The sequence below is a fragment of the Cetorhinus maximus genome, chromosome 22, assembly GCF_964194155.1.
Source record: "Cetorhinus maximus chromosome 22, sCetMax3.hap1.1, whole genome shotgun sequence".
NCBI classification, from domain to species: Eukaryota; Metazoa; Chordata; class Chondrichthyes; order Lamniformes; family Cetorhinidae; genus Cetorhinus; species Cetorhinus maximus.
This window is the reverse complement of record NC_135900.1, coordinates 35,936,613-35,957,713: the sequence shown is the minus strand read 5'-3', so window position 1 is coordinate 35,957,713 and position 21,101 is coordinate 35,936,613. Positions and strand designations below refer to the sequence as shown.

The following is a 21,101-nucleotide window of genomic DNA, read 5'->3' as shown; positions in this document are numbered from 1 at the left end:
CAAGCAAATACCAAATTAAAATATGGACAATCACACAATTCCTTTGTTAAGGATGGACCGTCAACAGATAGGGCTATAACATACCAGCCAACTCACCTTTCTGCTTCACCTTGGACAATAGAGACATCAAAACTCAATGGGTGTTAGAGTTATAGAGTCATAGAGGTTTATAGCACAGAAAAAGGCCCTTCGGCCCATCGAGTCTGCGCCGGTCAAACAAGTACCTAACTATTCTAATCCCATTTTCCAGTGCTAGACCCATAGCTTTGTATGCCATGGCATCGAAAGTGCACATCCAAATACTTAAATGTTATGAGAGTTTCTGCCTCTACCACCCTTTCAGGCAGTCAGTTCTAGATTCCCACTGCCCTCTGGGTGAAAAAATTCTTCCTCACATCCCCTCTAAACCTCCTGTCCCTTACCTTAAAACTATAGCCCCTGGTTATTGATCCCTCCACCAAGGGGATAAGCTCCTTCTTGTCCACCCGATCTATACCCCTCATAATTTTATACACCTCAATCATGTCCACCCTCAATCTCCTCTGCTCCAGGGAAAATAACCCCAGTTTATCCAATCTCTCCTCATAACTAAAACTCTCCAGCCCAGGCAACATCCTGGTAAATCTCCTCTGCACTCTCTAGTGCAATCATATCCTTCCTATAATGCAGATTCCAGAACTGCACGCAATACTCTGTGGTCTGTGGTCTAACCAGTGTTTTATACAGTTCCAGCATAACCTCCCTGCTCTTATATTCTATGCCTCGGCTAATAAAGGCCAGTATCCCATATGCCTTCTTAACCACCTTATCTACCTGTCCCGCTACCTTAAGGGACCGGTGGACATGCACACCGAGGTCCCTCTGATCCTCGATACTTCCCAGGGTCCTACCATTCATCGTGTATTCCCATGCCTTGTTTGTCCTGCCCCAGTGCATCACCTCACACTTATGCAGATTAAATTCCATTTGCCAGTGACCAGCCCGTCTATATCCCCCAATAATCTAAGGCTATCCTCCTCACTATTTACCACCCCATCAATTTTTGTGTCATCTGCGAACTTACTGATCAACTCTCCTACATTCAAGTCTAAATCATTTAGAATATACCACAAACAGCAAGGGACCCAACACTGATCCCTGTAGACCCCACTGGAGACAGGCATCCAGTCACAAAACATCCCTTGACCATCATCCTCTGCTTCCTGCCATCAGCCAATTCTGGATCCAATTTGCCAAATTGCCTTGGATCCCATGGGCTCTTATCTTTGTTATCAGTCTGCCATGCAGGACCTTATCAAAAGCCTTGCTGAAGTCCAAGTAGACTACGTCAAATGCATTGCCCTCATCTACACACCTGGTCACCTCTTTGAAACATTCAATCAAATTGGTCAGACATGACCTCCCGACCTCCCCTTAACAAAACCATGCTGACTGTCCTTGATTAATCCCTGCCTCTCCAAGTGTAGATTAATTCTGTCCCTCAGAATTGCTTCCAATAGCTTCCCCACCACTGAGGTTAGGCAGACTGGCCTGTAGTTGCCTGCTTTATCCCTTCCTGAATAACGGTACCACATTGGCTGTCCTCCAGTCCTTTGGCACCCCTCCTGTGGCCAGTGGTGTGAAAATTATTGCCCACGCCCCTATCTCCTCCCTTGCCTCACTCAACAGCCTGGGATACATTTCATCCAGGCCTGGAGATTTATCTACTTTTAAGCCTGCCAGGCCACTTAGAACCTCCTCCCTTTCTATGCTAATTTCTTTAATTATATCACAGTCTTTCTGCCTGATTTCCATACCCACATCGTCCCTCTCACTTGTGAACACTGACACAAATTATTCATTTAGAACCCTACCTACGTCTTGCGGCTCAATGCACAAATTACCATGATGGCCCTTAATAGGCCCTATTCTTTCCCCGGTTATCCTCTTACTCTTAATGTACTTGTAAATTAACTTTGGACTTTCCTTTATTTTACCTGCCAATGTTTATTCATGCCCCCTTTTTGCTTTCCTAATTTCCTTTTTAAGTTCTCCCCTACACATTCTATACTCTTCCAGGGCTTCTGCTGGTTTGAGCCCTCAGTATCTGCCATAAGCCTCCCTTCTTCTCTTCATCCAATCCTGCGTATCCCTCAACATCTAGGTTTCACTGGGTTTGTTAGTCCTACCTTTTGTCTTTACTGGCCCTGTACTCTCCCTATTTCCTTCTTGAATGAGTCCCACTGCTCTGACACAGATTAACCTAAAAGTAGCTGCTCCCAGACAACTCTGGCCAAATCATATCTGATATTATTAAAATTAGCCTTCCCCCAAATTAGAACACTGATTTCTGGCCCGTCCTTGTCCTTTTCCATAAATTAATCTAACAAGAGTTATCATCACTATCTGCAAAGTGCTCCCCCATTGATACCTCTACCACTTGCCCGGCTTCATTCCCTAAAATTAAGTCCAGGACCGCCCCCTCTCTTGTAGGACCTTACACGTACTGGCTTAAAAAGCTCTCCTGGATGCATTTTAAGAATTCTGCTCCCTCTAAACCTATCACACTATGACTAACCCAGTTATTGTTGGGAAAGTTGAAATCCCCCCCTATTACTACCCTATAATTTTTACACTTCTCTGAAATTTGCCTACATATCTACTCTTCTATTTCTCTCTGAATTCTCTCAAGAATTCAGGGAGTTAGGCAGTAGAGTAAAAAGCAAGACCTCTCGGGTTGTAATCTCTGGATTACTCCCAGTGCCACGTGCTCGCGAGCTCAGAAATAGGAGAACAGTGCAGATGAATAAATGGCTTAAGAGTTGGTGCAGGAGGGAGGGTTTCAGGTTCCTGGATCACTGGGACCGTTTCTGGGGAAGGTGGGTCCTGTACAAGCGGGACGGTCTACATCTGAACCAGAGGGCAACTAACATCCTTGTGGGCGGGTTTGCTAGTGCTGTTCGGAGGAGTTTAAACTAATTCGGCAGGGGGAGGGGGACACAATGTTAGCAGAATAGGGACACATCATAATACAGTAAAACAATCAAGTCAGAGGGAGTACAGCTGCAATAAGTCTCAAGGGATTAAGGCAAGGCTGGATGGCCTCTACTTTAATGCCAGGAGTATTACAGGTAAAACGAATGAGTTAAGGGTGAGGATTGACATGTGGAATTGTGATATAGTAGCCATCACTGAGACATGGTCGAGGAAGGGGCAGGATTGGCAGCTCAACATTCCAGGATATTGAATCTTCAGGTGAGACAGTGGAGAGGGTAAAAGAGGAGGAGGCATTGCATTATTAGTTAAGGAGTCAATTACTGCAGTAAGGAGAGATGATATCTTGGAGGGGGCATCGAATGAAGCTTTGTGGGTAGAGCCTTAGGAATGGAAAAGGGGCAGCCACATTGTTAGATGTTTATTACAGACCCCCAGATAGTCAGCAGGAAATTGAGGAGCAAATATGTGCACAATTTGAGGAGGTGTGTAAAAACAATAACAATAGGGTAATTATATTAGGTGATTTCAACTTTCCCAACATTAATTGGGTTAGACATAGTGGTAAGGGCTTGGATGGAGTGGATTTCTTGAAATGTGTACAGGAGGACTTCTTAGGTCAATATGTAGAGGGTCCAATAAGGGACGGCGCAGTGCTGGACCTAATTCTGGGGAATGAAGACGGATAGGTGGCTGAGGTGGTGGTGGGGGAGCATTTTAGTGAAAGCGACCACAACATGGTACAATTTAAGCTTGTTATAGACAAAGAAATAGACAACTTGCAAAAAAAATGTTTTGGATTGGGGGAGAACAGATTTTAGTAAAATAAGGCAGGATCTGGCCAAGGTAGACTGGGAACAGCTACTTGTGGGGAAATCTACAGAGGAGCAGTGGGGGGCGTTCAAAAAGGAATGTACAGGCTCGACATGTTCCCTCTAGGGTGATAGGGAGGAGTAACAAGCCCAGAGAACCATGGATGACCAGAGATATTCAGGATACGATGAGAAGGAAAAGAGAGGCTTTTAGCAGGTACAAGGGGAGCAAATCAGCGGAGGCATTAGTGGAGTACAGAAAGTGCAGGGTGGAGCTTAAGAAAACAATTCAGAGAGCAAAGAGGGGATATGAGAAAGCTCTGGCTGGTAAAAGTGGGGAAAATCCCAAGATATTCTATAAGTATATCAATGGGAAGGGGATAACCAGGGAAAGAGTAGGGCCAATTCAGGACCAAGGGGGCAATCTATGGGTGGAGCCAGAGGACATCGGTAGAGTGTTGAACGAATACTTCACATCCATCTTCAACCAAGAGAATGAGGATGAAGGTATGGAACTTGGGGAGAGAAACTGCGAGGTTCTTGAGCAAATTGATATAGGGAGTGACAAGGTATTGGAGGTGTTGGCAGGCTTAAAAGTGGACAAATCTCCAGGTCCGGATGATTTGTGTCCCAGGCTGCTGAGGGAGGCAAGGGAGGAGATCGCAGGGGCTCTGACCCAAATTTTTAATTCCTTTCTGGCCACAGGGGAGGCGCCAGAGGACTGGAGAACAGCTAATGTGGTTTCGCTATTTAAGAAGCGTTGTAGAGATAAGCCAGGGAACTACAGGCTAGTGAGTCTCACGTCAGTGGTAGGAAACTATTGGAGAAAGTTCTGAAGGGGAGAATCTATCTCCACTTGGAGAGGCAAGATTTGATCAGGGATAATCAGCATGGCTTTGTCAGAGGGAGGTCATGCCTAACAAATTTGATTGAATTTTTTGAGGAGGTAACCAGATGTGTAGATGAGGGTAGTGCAGTTGATGTAGTTTATATGGATTTCAGCAAAGCCTTTGACAAGGTCCCACATGGGAGACTTATAAAGGCAGCAAATGTACAAGGGATACAGGATAATTTGATGGGGTAGATTCAAAATTGGCTTAGTTTTAGGAGACAGAGGGTGATGACAGAAGGATGCTTTAATGACTGGAAGCCAGTGTCCAGTGGCATACCACAGGGATCTGTGGTGGGTCCCCTATTATTCATCATTTATACAAACGACATAGCTGACTATGTTTGGGGGGCGGGGGTGGCGATTAGTAAGTTTGCGGGTGACAAAGATTGGCCGGGTGGTTAACAGTGAGGTTGTGTGTCTTGGGCTACAGGAAGATATAGACAGGATGGTCAAATGGGCAGATAAGTGGCAGATGGAATTTAACCCTGAAAAGTGTGAGGTGATACACTTTGGAAGGGATAATTTGACAAGGAAGTATTCAATGAACGGCACGACACTAGGAAGTTCTGAGGAACAAAGGGGCCTTGGCGTGTGTGTCCATAGATCTCTGAAGGTGGAGGGGCATGTTAGTGGGGTGGTGAAAAAGGCATATGGGACACTTGCCTTTATCAATCGAGGCATAGATTACAAAAGTAGGGAGGTCATGTTGGAGTTGTATAGAACCTTGGTGAGGCCACAGCTGGAGCAGTGTGTGCAGTTCTGGTCACCATATTAGAGGAAGGATTTGATTGCATTGGAGGGGGTGCAGAGGAGGTTCACCAGGATGTTGCCTGGGATGAAACATTTAAGTTATGAAGAGAGGTTGGATAGACTTGGGTTGTTTTCGTTGGAGCAGAGAGAGGGGCGACCTGATCAAGGTGTACAAGATTATGAGGGGCATGGACAAGGTGGATAGGGAACAGCTGTTCCCCTTAGTTGAAGGGTCAGTCACAAGGGGGCATAAGTTCAAGGTGAGGGGCAGGAGGTTTAGGGGGGATGTGAGGAAAAACTTTTTAACCTGGAGAGTGGTGACGGTTTGGAATGTGCTGCCTGGGAGGATGGTGGAGGCAGGTTGCCTCACATCCTTTAAGTACCACCTGGATGAGCACTTGGCACGTCATAACATTCAAGGCTATGGGTCAAGTGCTGCTAAATGGGATTAGGTAGGTAGGTCAGGTGTTTCTCACATGTTGGTGCAGACTCGATGGGCTGAAGAGCCTCTTCTGCACTGAGAGATTCTGTGATTCTGACTGTTTGGGGGCCTATAGTACACTCCCAGCAATGTGATTGCTCCTTTTTGTTTTTAAGTTCTACCCATATGGCATCATTTGAGGAGCCTTCTCAGACGTCATCCCTCCTTACTGCTGTAATTGATTCCTTCATCAATACTGCAATACCCCCTCCTCTTTTACTTCCTTCCCTGTCTCGCCTCAAGACCCTGTATCCTGGAATATTGAGCTGCCAATCCTACCCCTCTCTCAGCCATGTCTCTGTGACAGCAGTGACATCATACTTCCATATGTTCATTTGTGCCCTCAACTCATCTGCCTTATTTGTCAGACTCCTTGCATTAGATGAATATGAAATGAATCTCATTGACCCTTCATTGTACTGTGATGGCTCCTCAACACAAACATAAAGACCATAGCTGTCTGAAACTGTCAGGGTATGAAAAGCCACGACACAGGATGCTTACGGGTCTAACACACCACCTTATTTGGAAAAGGAATTTGGACTTGGAACAGGGCGCATAAGCAAATCGGCCATATTTGTTACCTGCTTTTAAAAATAAAAGCAGATGATGCTCTGGTACAGAAACATCATCTAAGCCATCAAGCCAGCTGCAAGACAACAATGCCTTCTCTTGAAAGTGGGAGAAGGACTCTCCTGCACAATCTATCCCAACTTTAAATTCACCTGAGAGCCGATCTCCTGGCAATCCAACTACAAGAAGCCTTGCAGCTTACTGAGAATTGTCTGCTCTTACAAGACCACCTCTCCAGCTAAAGCATCACTTCATAAGAAACTACAGGCCTGCTATGAAAGGGACTGAAATAAGGAACTGTGAGATTGTAATGGTGTTGCTTTTACCTTCATATGTATCTAAGCTTTACGTGCTAAGTGTGTGTGATATGTCGCGTTTTTAAACCTCCAGGGCAAGTGTGAGATAATAAATAATCTTATTTATGTTTAAATTCACAAAAGCTTGCTGTTGGAAATCATTTAAATTGGGACAAATTGCTCTGAAGCTAAGAAAGCACACTGACCTCACACGTAAGAACACTTCGATCATGAATAGCAATAAAACACACCAATTCTGTCCATGACAAATGTATATTACAAACGTTTTTGTTGATATTATACCACCATTATAACTGCATGCTTTTCTACTTGAATATGACATTGAATTTGTTATGCTTGAATAGGAACCTTGAGGCTATTGAAGCACAAGACACAGTTTGTGCTTTAACAAAACATATTTTAGTCTAATTCAACCTCAGCAGTTAGGATGTGCTGTAATCAGTTTAATAAATGACACTGTCTCACTCTTAAATTGCTGCCACGTTTAAGAATGTGGATTGTTTTTAAAAGCAAAATTATTGGCCAATGTGATGATCTACACATTAGTATATTTCTTCTGATAGAACACCACCCCACCCCCCCCACCCCAATCCTGGAGACCAAATTGTGGAGAGTGGGCAAACTTTCTGATAACTCAAAACATCTGCTGTGGCTCCTGCAAAGTAATTTTATTGACACCATCATTGGAGATGTCTGCAAGATGGATTATGCCAGCTTCACAGAATCTCAGGGGAGATGAGAAATAGGGAAATTGGGATATGCTTTAAGAATTTTATTTCATATACTGAAATGATCCTTTTAAATTTTAGAGGTCCATAACTTCAATATCATATTTATATCAAGCCAACTGTGCTGGACTTTCAACAAAGAGACAAGAGGAGGACAAGTTTAATGGGTATTAATCAAATCATTGAGACCAGCAAGTGACCTTCGGGCCTTTCCATGTTGTTCATTCCAAATATGCACTCACTGGTAGTGAATCAAACATCCAAACAGTTAGCATCTCAGGAAATGGATCACCCTATCCTCCTGGATAAAAAGACTGGTTTGGGGCTATGAGATTAATTTTAGTTCATGGGGACAGTGGTGCGAGCATGTCGTTGGTAGGAAAGAGGAGGAAACTAACATTAATACATAGAGAATAACATCTAGGATGTAGTATGTTACAAAACAGTAAGTTAACAAGGTGACTATAAAAAGTTATTGAACAAGTTATCAACTTCATGACCGTGAGACGTGTTTTACCCCTGGGGAAAACATATGACAATATGTAGAGGTGGGTAAGAAGAGTTTTATGCTTGATCCCCTTTTTGATTTTTTTTTATTGCTAGGGGTAGCTGAGATGATAGGCTTCTGCAATCAAATTACACAATTCTACCTGATGTGCAATTATGTCAGGCAATTTGAATTGTAACAGTATTGAGTTACATTACTCAAAGTCAGCAAAATTCACCATATTTAAACCACTAACAACATATTTCTAAAGAAGAAAATTCTATTAGTAAGTTAATTCCTATTTTGAACTATATATCTTAGATATATTTTCTGATTCTTGCTCATCTACATAGGAGTTCACTATAATGTCTGAGATGAAATCTACATCCTTTCCATACAACAGTTGATACATTTAAGGCAACTGAGCAGCACAAAACCCCTTCAAGTTCACTTATGACCTATTCCAGTCTGTTTTTAGGATACACTGCGCATCAGCCTGAAAAATGGTCTCCTCAGGCTGGTTGGCATGCTGCATAGCAATTGCATGTGGGAACTCATTCAACATTCGCTGCTGGAAGGCCTCCAATCGCTCGTAATCATGTCCTCGACAGACAAACTCCTTGTTCTGTTGGAAGTGAAAGATGAGGAAACAATTATCTGACAGACACTTAACGCAGTACGACACAATCTAAGAGATATACATGTTCTGTCAGTGATCTGATCAACAACAGGCAGAGAAGCTTGTGCTGAACGTTACATCATTTAGAAAAGGAAGAGGTGCAGGGAGGCACAGACGAGTGCCTCTGTGTGACTATGGAAACTGCGTATACAATCATAAAACTGTATAACAGAGCACACCAAAACATATCCAAAATAGCCTGCAGGAGAAAGAGGAAAATCCCTGAAATGTCTGTTAGTCTTCTGTTATTCCAACTGATGAAGTGTTGCTTATACCTGCAGTTTAAGTAGTAACAAGCTGAAGTTCAGCGTAACTTCATGTCATAGGCCGTTATTCTGGGTTATTTTTGGGGAGAGAACTTTACTGAAGCAGCAAAACCTTTTGCTATTTTTCAAGTCTAGTATATATGGCTGAGTGCTGCAAGAAACATGCATTCTGCAGATCACACTTCAATGCAGCATGTCATATTTGCTAGCTTAGAAAACTGGATAGTCTTCAGGAGAAGCCATGAAAGATGAAGTTGAACAAAAACTAACCCAAATTAAGCTACCATAAAACAGAGCAGAGAGTGGTGGTGGGAGGGGCAATAAAGCAGAAGAGCTGGCAGCCTGGCGCAGACAGATGTCACAATTCAACTTCATCTTGCATTTCTCAGAGGTTCATGAAGAAATTTTAATGATAGTTGATGACCTTATTCACAGAGACTCCAGCCTTGAAAATTTCCTAACTGATAGCTCTGGCAGGGCCATTGATCTTGAGTACTTGTGCTTCCAGCTCCAACAGCATTGCAAGGTGGGGTGGTCCACTCACAGTGAGGCTGGGCTATTGTGATGTAGAGAACTGGAGAACCAAAGTACTGTACTCCCCTTGCTACTCTTGAGCTAACTGAAGAGATTCCTGCAGTGTATTCAAGTCTTGCCAGTGATCCTATTGGGGCTGACCACTTCAAAAGTCTCTCATCATGCCTGATGAGTTTGGGGTTTTGGGATACTCCTGGTACAAGATAGAAATCAAACTTTCAACTTCCAGTTGGACAATCAAGGGTGCCTCTGAGAACCTGGGGCCTTACCTTCAACTCAACTTTGAGTAGGTTCTTCCGTCACCACTTCAACAGCAAAGTCTTGCAGAAGGGATCATCACCTACCTGAAGAGGTGCACACCCACTTTAAATAAGTCACTATATGAATTGCGCTCCAAAAGTGGGTCAGTTTCTCAGCAAGTCAGCGAGAAACACATTGATGATGTTCAAATGAAGCCTGGGAGTTCAAAGTATACCCAGGCCTGTTTGTGGCTGCAGTAGGTGAATTTTGAATGGGCTGCAAAACTCACTTGCTAAAAACTGGGCAGAGACCTTTGAGTCTAATGCTCTAGCATAGTCACTACCGTAAATTTCAGGCTTCACAATTCCTGAAGCAGTAAGTGATATTCAGGCATATGCTAAGATTGCAGTGTGGTGACAACTGCATTAGGGTCACAATCAGAATGACAAATGGATTTGCAAAGCTAATTTGGAGAATGGTTCAAATAATAGAGGCACTAGTTAAAAAGTAACATGCCAAGAATGAAGGATTAAAAACCTAAGAAATAAGTTACTGGTGAAATTAATAGAAGCAAATAGTATAACTAAATCAAAGAGGGATTTTTGGAGAATAAGATGAGGAATATGGTCAGAAGGATTAATTAAAATGAGAATTTGCAATGTTGGGTCCATTATGTTATATTTGTCCTTCCATAAGCTGATTTTCTGATCTACAGGCAGATTACAGTCAGAGTCACGTGTTTCTCCATATGGGGAAGAGGAAATTAGAGATAATCACACGAAACCTCTCTTCTTATACAACCAGTTTTAGAGCATCATTGGCAAAGGCCTAGGAGCAAGTCAGCCACCTATCCCCTCTCATGCTCAAAAACACAACAAAAGGGAAAACAGAAGAAGTACTCTGTAAAAAAAAGTTACCATACATTGTTTTTCCTTTTGAGTGATCAGTGCTGAAAACTAACTCTCTCATACGGCTCCGATTATGGTGACACAAAGAATTAAAAATGCATTCCAAATGCTTGAAATAATTCCTCAAAACATAGATTTACAACTATATTTACACCTGGCACTGACATAAGGGGTCAACACAAATGTGCTCTAAATTAATCATATTTAGTGTGGGTTTTAACAATCCACCCACAATCTCATACACAAGTAGGTTTTTGGGTTTAAAGACAATGGGGATGCAGCAAAAATTCTGAGAAACATAATGATTGTGAGAAACAATAGGCACGTGTGTGCATGTAGTATATATGTACACACCCATATGCATGCACACAGACACATACATACACATGTACACATATACACACACACACACATACACATATGTGGTTTTCATTATATTCAATTTTGTTTATTTTTCCATAGTGGAACAACTGGGATCCAGAACTCATCATATGGAAAATGCAAAATGCGATCTCATATCTGACTATTGGTTGCAGCTTCAACCTACTGTACCTCTCAGAATTCTTAAAGTTTTTAAGAAAAAATGAAAAATGATGCATCATTCATTGTGTTGGGTATTTCTAAAGCTACTCTTCTTTTGGCAAACAATGGAAAGATTTTGACCTTTGGGCAATAGACTGGTTCGAGTGACAAGGCAACAATTCATACATTCAGACAAATGCCCTTCCAGTGGTGTCATTTTGTGGTTCTGGCCTTGTTAACATCGCACTGGAGATACCACCAGCTAGGTATGCGGTAGGTTTGGGGATGGGTGGGTGTGGTGGGTAGGTTGGGTTGGGGATTGGTGTGTTCAACGTTTCCACTAAGCTGAGGAACTGCACAGCCATGCAGCAGCCTAGGAGATACCCCACAGGTCTTGCTCCATGATAATGTGCGTGTGTGGCCATGCAAAAAAAATTGAAACGATCGTGCACCGAACAGAACTGGCCACACAGAGCAACTATGTTTTAAAGAGAACATTGGATGAGGATGGCAGCTGTCCAGATTATTTCTGTGGCACCCAGAGTAGTACTCCTGTTCCTCTAGGGAGTCATGATAATAATTGAACAATTACCTTCATGGGGCCTCTTCTCTTCTCTCACCTGTTTTGCAAAGGCGCTATCAGATCCCAACTAAAATGGCAATTGGAGTTCTAATTATGTCATAAAACCCAATTCCACATTAAGGGGGACCTATCACCTGAAGTGGGGGTATTTTGAACACTCCTTGATATGCCCCTTTTAAAATAGCACAGCTGCATTGCCGGTGTTAATGGGACGCTAAGGCCACCAATCCCATTTTGAGGTCATTATTGCCCCATTTTTGTAAGGAAAGGGCACTCAAAATCAACCCCAATATGTCAAAAAAAAAGATGCATGTGAATCATAATCATTTCAATCTTCAATGTGCAAATAAAATACTTTGCATAGGAATGAAGAATAACAGCTTTACTAATCTGTATAAACTGAGATCACATTGAACACAAAATTGCAATTCAAGATCATGTGGGGAAAATTATGTTTCACGTCAAATTGGTTTAAGGGTTTTCATCTTGCACTCAGTAATTAAAAAGCTAGTCCTTGGTGTTTGAGAATCTACCTTTGAATCTCCTTTTTCCCTCCTGATTCTGCTACATACCATACTCAGCACTGATCAGCCCACACATCACATTAATGCAATGCTGCTTACTCAGACAAATGGTCTTCTTTCTGTGCAATTATTATACTGTCAAAACTCATCATTTGCTAACAAAAACTTTAACAAATGAACCATTCGCTAAACTTTAATTACTACCTTTATTCATTTACATTGTATATTTGGCAAATGAACATTCTATTTTTAAATCACAGGCATTTTATATCATGTACTCACTCGTAGGAAGAATGGAAATTTTTTCCCATAAAATCCAACTCTGAAAAACTCAGGCTCCAAACGTTGTTGATCCATTATTTTATCATAGAAAGCAGCTTCCATCATCTGATGAATTAATGCACAAAATAAAAAACTGTGTAATACGTATGTCAGATGTAGTATTACCAATCTATTCTGCTACCAAATTTGTCTCGTGGTATATTTGCTATATGTTTTGAAGTGTAATTGTTGAATGAAATATTACCCTCATCTTGCTCAGGTTGCGGTAATCGTAGAAGCTCTCATATTGGTCTGCTAATTCCCGGCAAAGGATAATTCCATTTTCCCAACACTATAAAAGAACAAAAGATAGCCTGTTTTTGTACTCTATTAGAAGATTAAGTTGAAAAGCAATAAAAATCCCTATACACTACCATAACTGAAGATAGTGGAAAGGAAGGTTGGACAAAATATATAATGGCTGTCCAGTACCTGTCAGTCAAGTCAGGATTCAATTCCACACTTTTCAATTATTTAATGACCATGTACCTATCTTCCTTACATGGATGGGGTGGGCGAAGGTAAACAATGTAATTTGTCAAGTCAAAGCACCTCCCAAAGAACATGTCTGGTGACAGAAGTTCAGAACTTAGTCAAGCCTGTATGTCAGACTCAGTCAACTGATACCTGAGCCAAGCAGGTTCACCGCACTCTTGACCACTGTTGAGAACTGTCCAGCTGGTCTGGCTCATTAATTGAACCTTGTCTTTTCAATGGGAGTTAATATCTTTCCCACTCCAGATAAGTCTGCAGGCAAATGCCCTGCCAGCTAGCGGTGGTTCTGGCTGGACAATAGCAGGAAGTTCTATTTTAACAGGCTGCTTGGCTTTAGTCAGTTAAACTCCAGTCATGCCCCTGTACACACTGGGGTTGCTGTGTCTTGTCTCTGCCAACCAACGTCTAATCTGTTTGAATTTACATTAAGGAGCATATTTCTTCAGTATGAGAGAAAACACCATATTGGGCATACAAATTGCATCTGCGTGGATTTCTTCGGTTTCCATAAATGTCAGATAGCTGGCTGATGGAGAAAAATAAACTATATGCACTATACTGGAACTATGCAATATACAGTTCCTGTTTGACATTTGGGTCTTCCAGCTGCTTTGCACTTAAATGCCTAACAGGCTTGGACACATTTCAATAACATTTTGGTTATGCTTCCAGCAATAGTTTGGAATGTATTATGCAGTGGTAGGTCCATTAGTCTGCTGCATGCTTAATTCTGGTAATTGGCTATATCGTTTCAGGATGCAAGAATCAGGTATCAGTTCTTGGGTCAAGGATGGTTCGAGGATATTTTATGCTCGTCTATCTCACAGTAGTCAGCTTATTTTTCACACATTTTGCGATGACGGTCATTACTCTAGGCCTTCTTGGCACCAGTTAAGACTGATGATACCACACAAACGATGGCATCTCTCCCAATGCATGCATTGATGTCTCCCATGATCATTATTATTCGTTAATGGTATGACAGAAATGGTACAAATAATTGCTAAATAATGCACTGCTCCTTGGTGAAGGGGTTTGCTTGCAATGACCTGAAGAGCAGTATCTAGTGGTGTTGCTACCAAAAGGATCAATTGTGCTCAAAAGGTGAAAAGGTATTGGTTAACAAATAGCCTTCATGCTTGAATAGTTGGGCACAAATCAAATACATTCTGCAAGAAGGGGCTGTAATTCAGGCATAAGGGCCCGGACTGGAGTGGAGAGAACCCAGCTACAACAGAATCCAAAGCTATGATACAAGGTTATCAGTGTCCTGAGATTCTCCATTGACACCCGTGGAATGCATTTAAAAGGTTGGTCAACCGTCTTGCCTTGAGATGCAATTGGAGCTGAGGGATGAGAAAGTGGAGATGGCTCATCGTAAATCAATTTCTCACAGATTTTCATGCTTATGATTATAATCATTCCAATCCCACATATCTATTACATGTCTAGTAACATGCTCCTACTCATTTTTTCCTCACTGGTTATTCTCCAAAATGTATAAGCTATTTTTGATAATTGCTTCCACTCATGAAGAATGTTTTTTTAGGGTAAAATTAGCCATGTTCCATCGATCCCCTGTCAATTTCAGTCAGGGAGTAATTATTGTCTTTGCCATGTCCCATATGCACCAATTTATGTGGTCCATTGAAGCAGGAAAGTTGGAAGATCATACATGAAAATTAATCTCAGGTGGTTGTACAATACCGACAGTTTTGCATACGTTGCCTGTTATACACCACATCACATATTCCATTCCATTGAAGTTGGTACACCCAATTTATCTGTGCTTCAGTGTGCATTACACACAGTGCATTTTATACTGATATTTAAGGGTGGAATTTTCCAAGCCAGATGGCGTTGGGCGTATTTGGCAGTACGAGCAAACAATATGGTGAGAAGGCCAAAAATCGGTTTCACGACATTGTGAAACCAGTTTGCAACCATCTGCTGCCCGTCATTGGCAGGCCGCATTTCCTGCCGTTGGAAACTTCATTGTAATACATTTGCATATTATAAGCCCAGCTCGCCGGAATCATCCACCCACGCTGGGTCAACCGAGCAGGTTGCGCAGCACTCGTGAAGGTCACCTGTTGGACTTCAAGGTTGTGGCACTATGCATTTAGGCTCGGCCACAGACAAGTCACTTTTTCTTGGCTGGCTGACAGTGCAATGCTGGGGCAAGGGCTGCCCTGTGTTTGAGGCAAGTTTGTGGGGGACGGGACGGCTGCAAGGGCTGCACTGTGGTTCATGGTAGTGCACAAGCACGTGTGGGGTGAGGAGGAGGCAAGCGGTCATGCATCAGGGAAGCCTTGTGTAAAGTGACAATTCCTTCACATCGGAGCCAGTTCAGAAGTAGCCACATGAAAACACTTGGGGGTTAGGCTTCTACCTTATCTGTCCACTCAAGCGATGTAGAGGTATGAAAGTGCCACCAAATGCTCCAGAGCTTTTCACTCCTCGGGCACGGACTGCAAACCAATGAGCGTTTTAGTGGACTGCAGAACAATTGGATGATTGGGCACATTGTACAATCATCTTGCGAAAGCTGGCCATGGAGCAGTCACTAGTGGAGGCGCTCACAGCACCTTGCAACGTCATCATTCAAGTTTGGACCAGTCTCCCCCATGGTTCAACCTAACAGTGCAGCCCTGCAGTATGGGTTAGGTGAATGCCTGCGCCTGAGCTGAGAATGCAGCATGCAGTCCAGTGGGCGAAGCTGCAAATTGGTCAGATGGAGTGGAACGGAGTTGGGTGGGGTCTTGAACAGCCATGTAGTGCACTAAACTCTGGCCATCCAAGTGGTGGCCAGTACTCTCTGGGATGCATTAACGGGCCTTCGGATTTAACCAAGAGAGGTTCTTGGAACACCCAAGCTGATCTACACATCTCCCTCTTTCATCCTGCAGGAGTACATCAGGACCATGGAGTCTGGTGACTTAGCTATATGCCTCATAGCTTACGGAGAGTGGAGGAGAAGGAGAATAGGCCGATGGAAGCTCCTGGCTGGGCAGAGGTAGGAGTAGCACCCTCTGGAAGAAAGGGTGGCTGGAGCTCTCGCACATGCCGCTGAAGGGCCACAGCGAGCCATCACTATTCAGCGCCTAGCTAGAGCCAGGGTCTACGTCTTTCATTCCTGCAGTTGACCAAGAACCAGTGTCGCCGAAGACTTCCCATGTATCGGGAACTGGTCGGTCACATCTGCCAGCTACTTCAGGATTTGGCACCACAGGGACATGGAGGGCATCCACTGCCTGTGGCCGTGAAAGTGGCCACAATGCTCAATTTTTATGCCAGTGGCTCTTTTCAGGGTTCCACAGGTGACCTCTGTGGGATATCACAAGCCTCCACCAACAAATGCATCCACGAGGTCACGGATGCCATCTTTGCGAAGGCACACAACTTTGTGCATTTTGCCCAGGACCAGGAAAGCCAGGATGCAAAAGCGCTGGGATTTGCCCAGACCCCAGGTTTCCCACAGGTGCAGAGTGCCACCGACCACACTCATGTGGCGTACAGATCTCTGTGGCAACAAGCGGTCAACTATGTCAAACCCAAGGGTCCCCCAGAAGCTGCAGGGATGGCACATCGGGGACAAGGGCTCCCCACAAAGGACGCGGCTGATGATACCCATGCGGCGGCCTCAAACTGCAGCAGAGCGAAGGTAAAACGAGGCCTATGCTGCAACTCGCAGCTTGGTGGAGCAAACCATCGGGATGCTGAAGATGAGGTTCCGGTGCCTGGACCAGTCTAGTGGAGCCCTGCAATATAGTCCACAGAGGGTATCATGCATCATCATCTGTTGCTGTGCCCTTTGCAACCTGGCGCTCCAATGGGGAGACAAGCTAGCTCAGGAGGAGATGGAGGACTGGGATGTCTCCTCCGATGAGGACGACATTGACGGATACGAGGGTGAGGAGGTCCTCGAAGGCAAGGATGATGGCAATGAGGCCATCGCAATGGTCAGATGAGGGAGGTGCACTTGGGAGGGCCTCATAGCTGCTAGATTTGTGGAGGAGGATGACGACATGCAGTGAGGTGACACCGAAGATCCTCACATTGCACCTCTGAATGTTTGACTCCAGTCTGGCTTATGGCAGTGCACATACCCTCCATGATAAAGCTCCTGTCATGGAGACACAGTGGAGGCCCTAATAGTCACTCAATTGCAGGAGGATGATGAAGACATGCAGTGAGGACACCCCACAAACCTTCACATAGCCTCTGTTAACATCTGACTCCTATCTGGTTGAGGGCAGCTTGCTTGCGCTCTGTGATCAAGGTCATAGCATGAAGATGCAATAGTGAAATTTTAAATGCATCTGATCCTTTGTCAGCCTTCAGCACTTGACCCCTTCAGGATCACACCGTCACTGGTCACAGATGCTGACGAGGTGGGGGATCAGCCCCACCTCAAAGGCACTGAGAGCACACAGAGAATGACAGAACTCTGCGAAGCCTGCCCATGACACTCTGGCAGCAATTACAATCATCATCAAGGTGCAGGCATCAGTAATGTTTCCAGGGAGTTGAAGCCAGACCATCACTTTGGTCTAAAGGCTGCACAAAGCACAGGGAAGAGGCCCCGGACTGAATCACCTGCCTTTATCTTCTGCAGGGACCAAGGTTTCACATCTGACACAAACATTGCTCATCAGAACAAGGATCTACAGGCAGCGAGACATTCTTGGGAGTTTATTTACAATAGTGAACATTATGTACTAACACCCATCCCCAGGCTGTGTAACTACATCGTCTTAACCTTCCTAACCCTGCCACTACGTCTTGGTGCTCCCCCGACATCCACAGTGGAGGTGGAGGCAGCCTGCTGACTGCTGCACCCTATGATATACTTCATGCACGTCCTCTGGAGGACTGAGGCTTGGAGGGCCCCGGCCTGCTTTCAGGGTCCTGCTCTGTGGCAGTGGCACCCTCCTCAGCCTGTGGAGCTGGAGCTGCTGGGGTAACAGAAAGAGTGGATTCAGATGGGCTGAACACTCCCGGTGTTAACTGGATGGATGGCCCCGGGGCGTGCACCTGCTGAATTTCCTCCCTATAGGTGCCTGAAGGCCCCTGGCTGACTCCTTGAGGGGAGGGGGATGCTAGAGTGAGATTGAGCTGCCCCACACCCCTCTCACTTTGACACTGCTGGAGGACAACTATGGCCTCAGCGATGGAGTTCAGCCCGTGCAGCTATGCAGGATCTATTTCCTGGACCAAGGTCTCCATGGCAGCTGCCATGTTACCAGTGTTGGCCTTGGTCCTCCATCGTGCTTTGCAGTCTGGTGGTGCAGCGGACATCCCCTCCTGATGTTCCTGAGCTTGTCTTTGCAGCTTGAGCAACTGAGGTATGACCGAGTCCAGAGGCTCATCATCTGACTCAGGCTTAGCAAATTTATGTCCTCCAGCAGTCCTCCGAGTGTCAGAACCCTGGGAAGCCCCTGCCACCGCCTGCTGTGGATCAGACAGGGCAATGTGCTCACCAGATTGTGATCCCGAGGCTACTCTAGAACTAGGTTCCACGAGGTGTATGTCTCTCTGCTGGTGGAGGGTGTGGGTGAGTGCTGTGGTGGGTCTTCAATAAAGGTGCCTTCAGATTCTTCTTCTGAGGTCTCTTTGGGGCTTGATTGGAGGCCCTGTGTCATGGACTCCCTCGGCTGTTGCCCCAGATGTGCCTGCAAAAGCAAGGAGAGATAATTAGTGCACGGCATGGCAGTGAAACAGGACACATTACTCATAGCATGGTTGTCTGATGGATGTTGCACTGCTGGATCCTCACTTGGTAGAGCACCGCCAACCTGACCGTCAGCACAGGAACAGTCCAGATCTTCGCCAGCCAGCTGGATGACTCTGTTTTCAAAGTCCATGAGGGCCTTGATTTCAGGCATTCCTCCACCAGTGTGTGACCTCTCCCTCTTGTTGTGTGCCAGCTTGTCCTGCATGAATAGAGATGGAGAGAGTGTAAACAGGATGCCTGCCAGGTCAGCTAATAAGTATGCCTAGCATGTGTAGGTGGAGAGTGGTCCCATGGATGGGATGAGGACAATTCAAGGCATGTTGAGAGAGTGAATGATGATGTCCCTTGAACTGGCAGTGAGTGAGATCCCTGTGGATGTGTGCTGGGTTTGAGAGTTTGAGAGTTGAGAGTGATGAGAAGAGTGACTCCTGGTGGAACAGAGGAGATCATTCATCCTCTTTTGGCAGTGGGTGACTGTCCTCTTTTGCAGGGCGGTGACACTGACCGCCACTGCCACCACTTCCCATGCTGGATTGATGTGGCTGCCCCTCCTGCAGCCAGAGCAGGGGTAGAGGACGTCACAGCGGGCCTCCAAGGCGTCCAAAAGTGCTCGAGAGTCACGACACTAAATTGGGGAGGGGGAGGGGGGGTTGGTGACAGTCTTCTTGCCTTTTGGGGCCATGTCTTCTTCGCAGCAGCCCTGGTGTGTGCGCAGCTGCACTTTGAGTATGATGCCTGGCATGATGAAGCAGCGAGGTGGCAGGCGAATCCGAGGCTACCTGCCATCGAAACGGCATGTTTCTCGAGAATGCATGATTAGTGAGGCAGGATTGGGCTGATATGACATGAAAAGCAGCCATTGCGTTTGGCAGGTAAAACGTTCTTTTTCCTACCCACTCCCGCAGTTAGTGCGAATCTGGGACAATTCCGCCCCAAGTGATGTTCAGGGTTATTTGGCATTGAGGAATATACAGCAGTAACTTCAAAGGGCAAGGTGGGAAGGTTCAGTCAACAACTTGTAGGCAATTTCTGAACTTTAAAATTTTCTGCAGCCACCTATGTTTTCAGGAGCATTTTGTGGTAATTAATCCGTGACCCTTTTCCCCTTTATATCACCATTACTACCACCAATGTGTTCCCCAATAGTAATCCCACACATCTAATCTTTGCTGTCCATCTGCCAAGATCTTCAGAACCCCATCAATAGGCAGAGGTGCGCATAACTTGACTTTGAAGTGGATACTTGGAGAGGTACCAAGTCCTCAAAGCAGGCTGTGGCAGCAGACTTAAGCTATGTGAATGATACGTCAAGGCTTGACTAATTGTAGTGTTCGAGTATTCTTCATAGTTGCCCCAATTACAGTAGGCCATGCTTCATTTGGTAGTGCATGAAATATTGCATGCCAAGGTGATGAAGAAGAAATATAGCCTGATAAGCTGCACCTACCAAGTTGTAACCAACCATATCTACCTGCCTTGGCACACTGACCCGGTAATGACCAGGTTTTCACAGGCTCTTGGTCAGCAGACAACTGGATACAGAGAGGTGCCATTTGCTTCAAGTACATGCACAGTTAACATGTACTACAAGGCCAGCATAGCCACTGAGTTATCGTCAGCTGTGCCCTCAAATCTGCCCAACTCTTCTTAGCAGGGATACTGCAATGGTGACTCAAGAATGGTGCCATTATGACAAACAGACCATCCTGCTGCGAAGTACTTCAGGCAGTTTCCTGTTCACCAGCAGCCATTGAGCAGGGAAAGCTAGGCTCTCACATTTACATACTGGCAGTGTCATGTCGCCACCTTGATTTGCTTTTCCTTCATTTTTGCCTGTTATTTTTTGGTTTGCATTTCTTGCAGCAGCATTAGCGAAAGCTGCCAATCTATTGAAAAGTTAGTCTGAGCATCTCCAAAGGCTGCAAGGATTTTTGTCTCCTTATTCTGCTACTTCCCTTTAATTGTCTGCATTCCTTTAAATTTTCTCAGTAAACGATCTTCCAGTCCCACTACTGCCAGGTGATCTCCCTGCACACATCCAAATCTACAGCTGCAGCTGTGAATAATTTTGCAGATGAGCTGACCCCTCTTGCTGTCAGCACATTGCCATTCTGACTAGATTCGCCCAAGGCTTTAGCCATTATGACTGAATTATGACAGAAGACAAAATTTGGCTACATTGGCTATACCTAATTTTCCTATAACTCAAGCTACAAATGCTAAGAGATTTTGGTGGTCGGGCTATCTGAACAGCTGGGAGTTGTCCATTAATGAAGCAA

The 21,101-nt window shown here is 44.7% G+C and overlaps 1 protein-coding gene across 2 annotated transcripts in view; it reads right to left on the bottom strand.

Moving 5' to 3' along the window:
* LOC144696600 (dedicator of cytokinesis protein 4-like) overlaps nucleotides 1-21,101 on the bottom strand; it is a 391,455-nt gene that overhangs the window by 62,310 nt on the left and 308,044 nt on the right. For both annotated transcript variants that reach the window (XM_078568091.1, XM_078568092.1), the window contains 3 exons: nucleotides 12,796-12,882; nucleotides 12,552-12,656; nucleotides 8,497-8,638 (listed from right to left, as the gene is read on the bottom strand). In XM_078568091.1, the coding sequence (XP_078424217.1) occupies nucleotides 8,497-8,638; nucleotides 12,552-12,656; nucleotides 12,796-12,882 (334 nt within the window). The remainder of the gene's footprint in view (nucleotides 1-8,496; nucleotides 8,639-12,551; nucleotides 12,657-12,795; nucleotides 12,883-21,101) is intronic.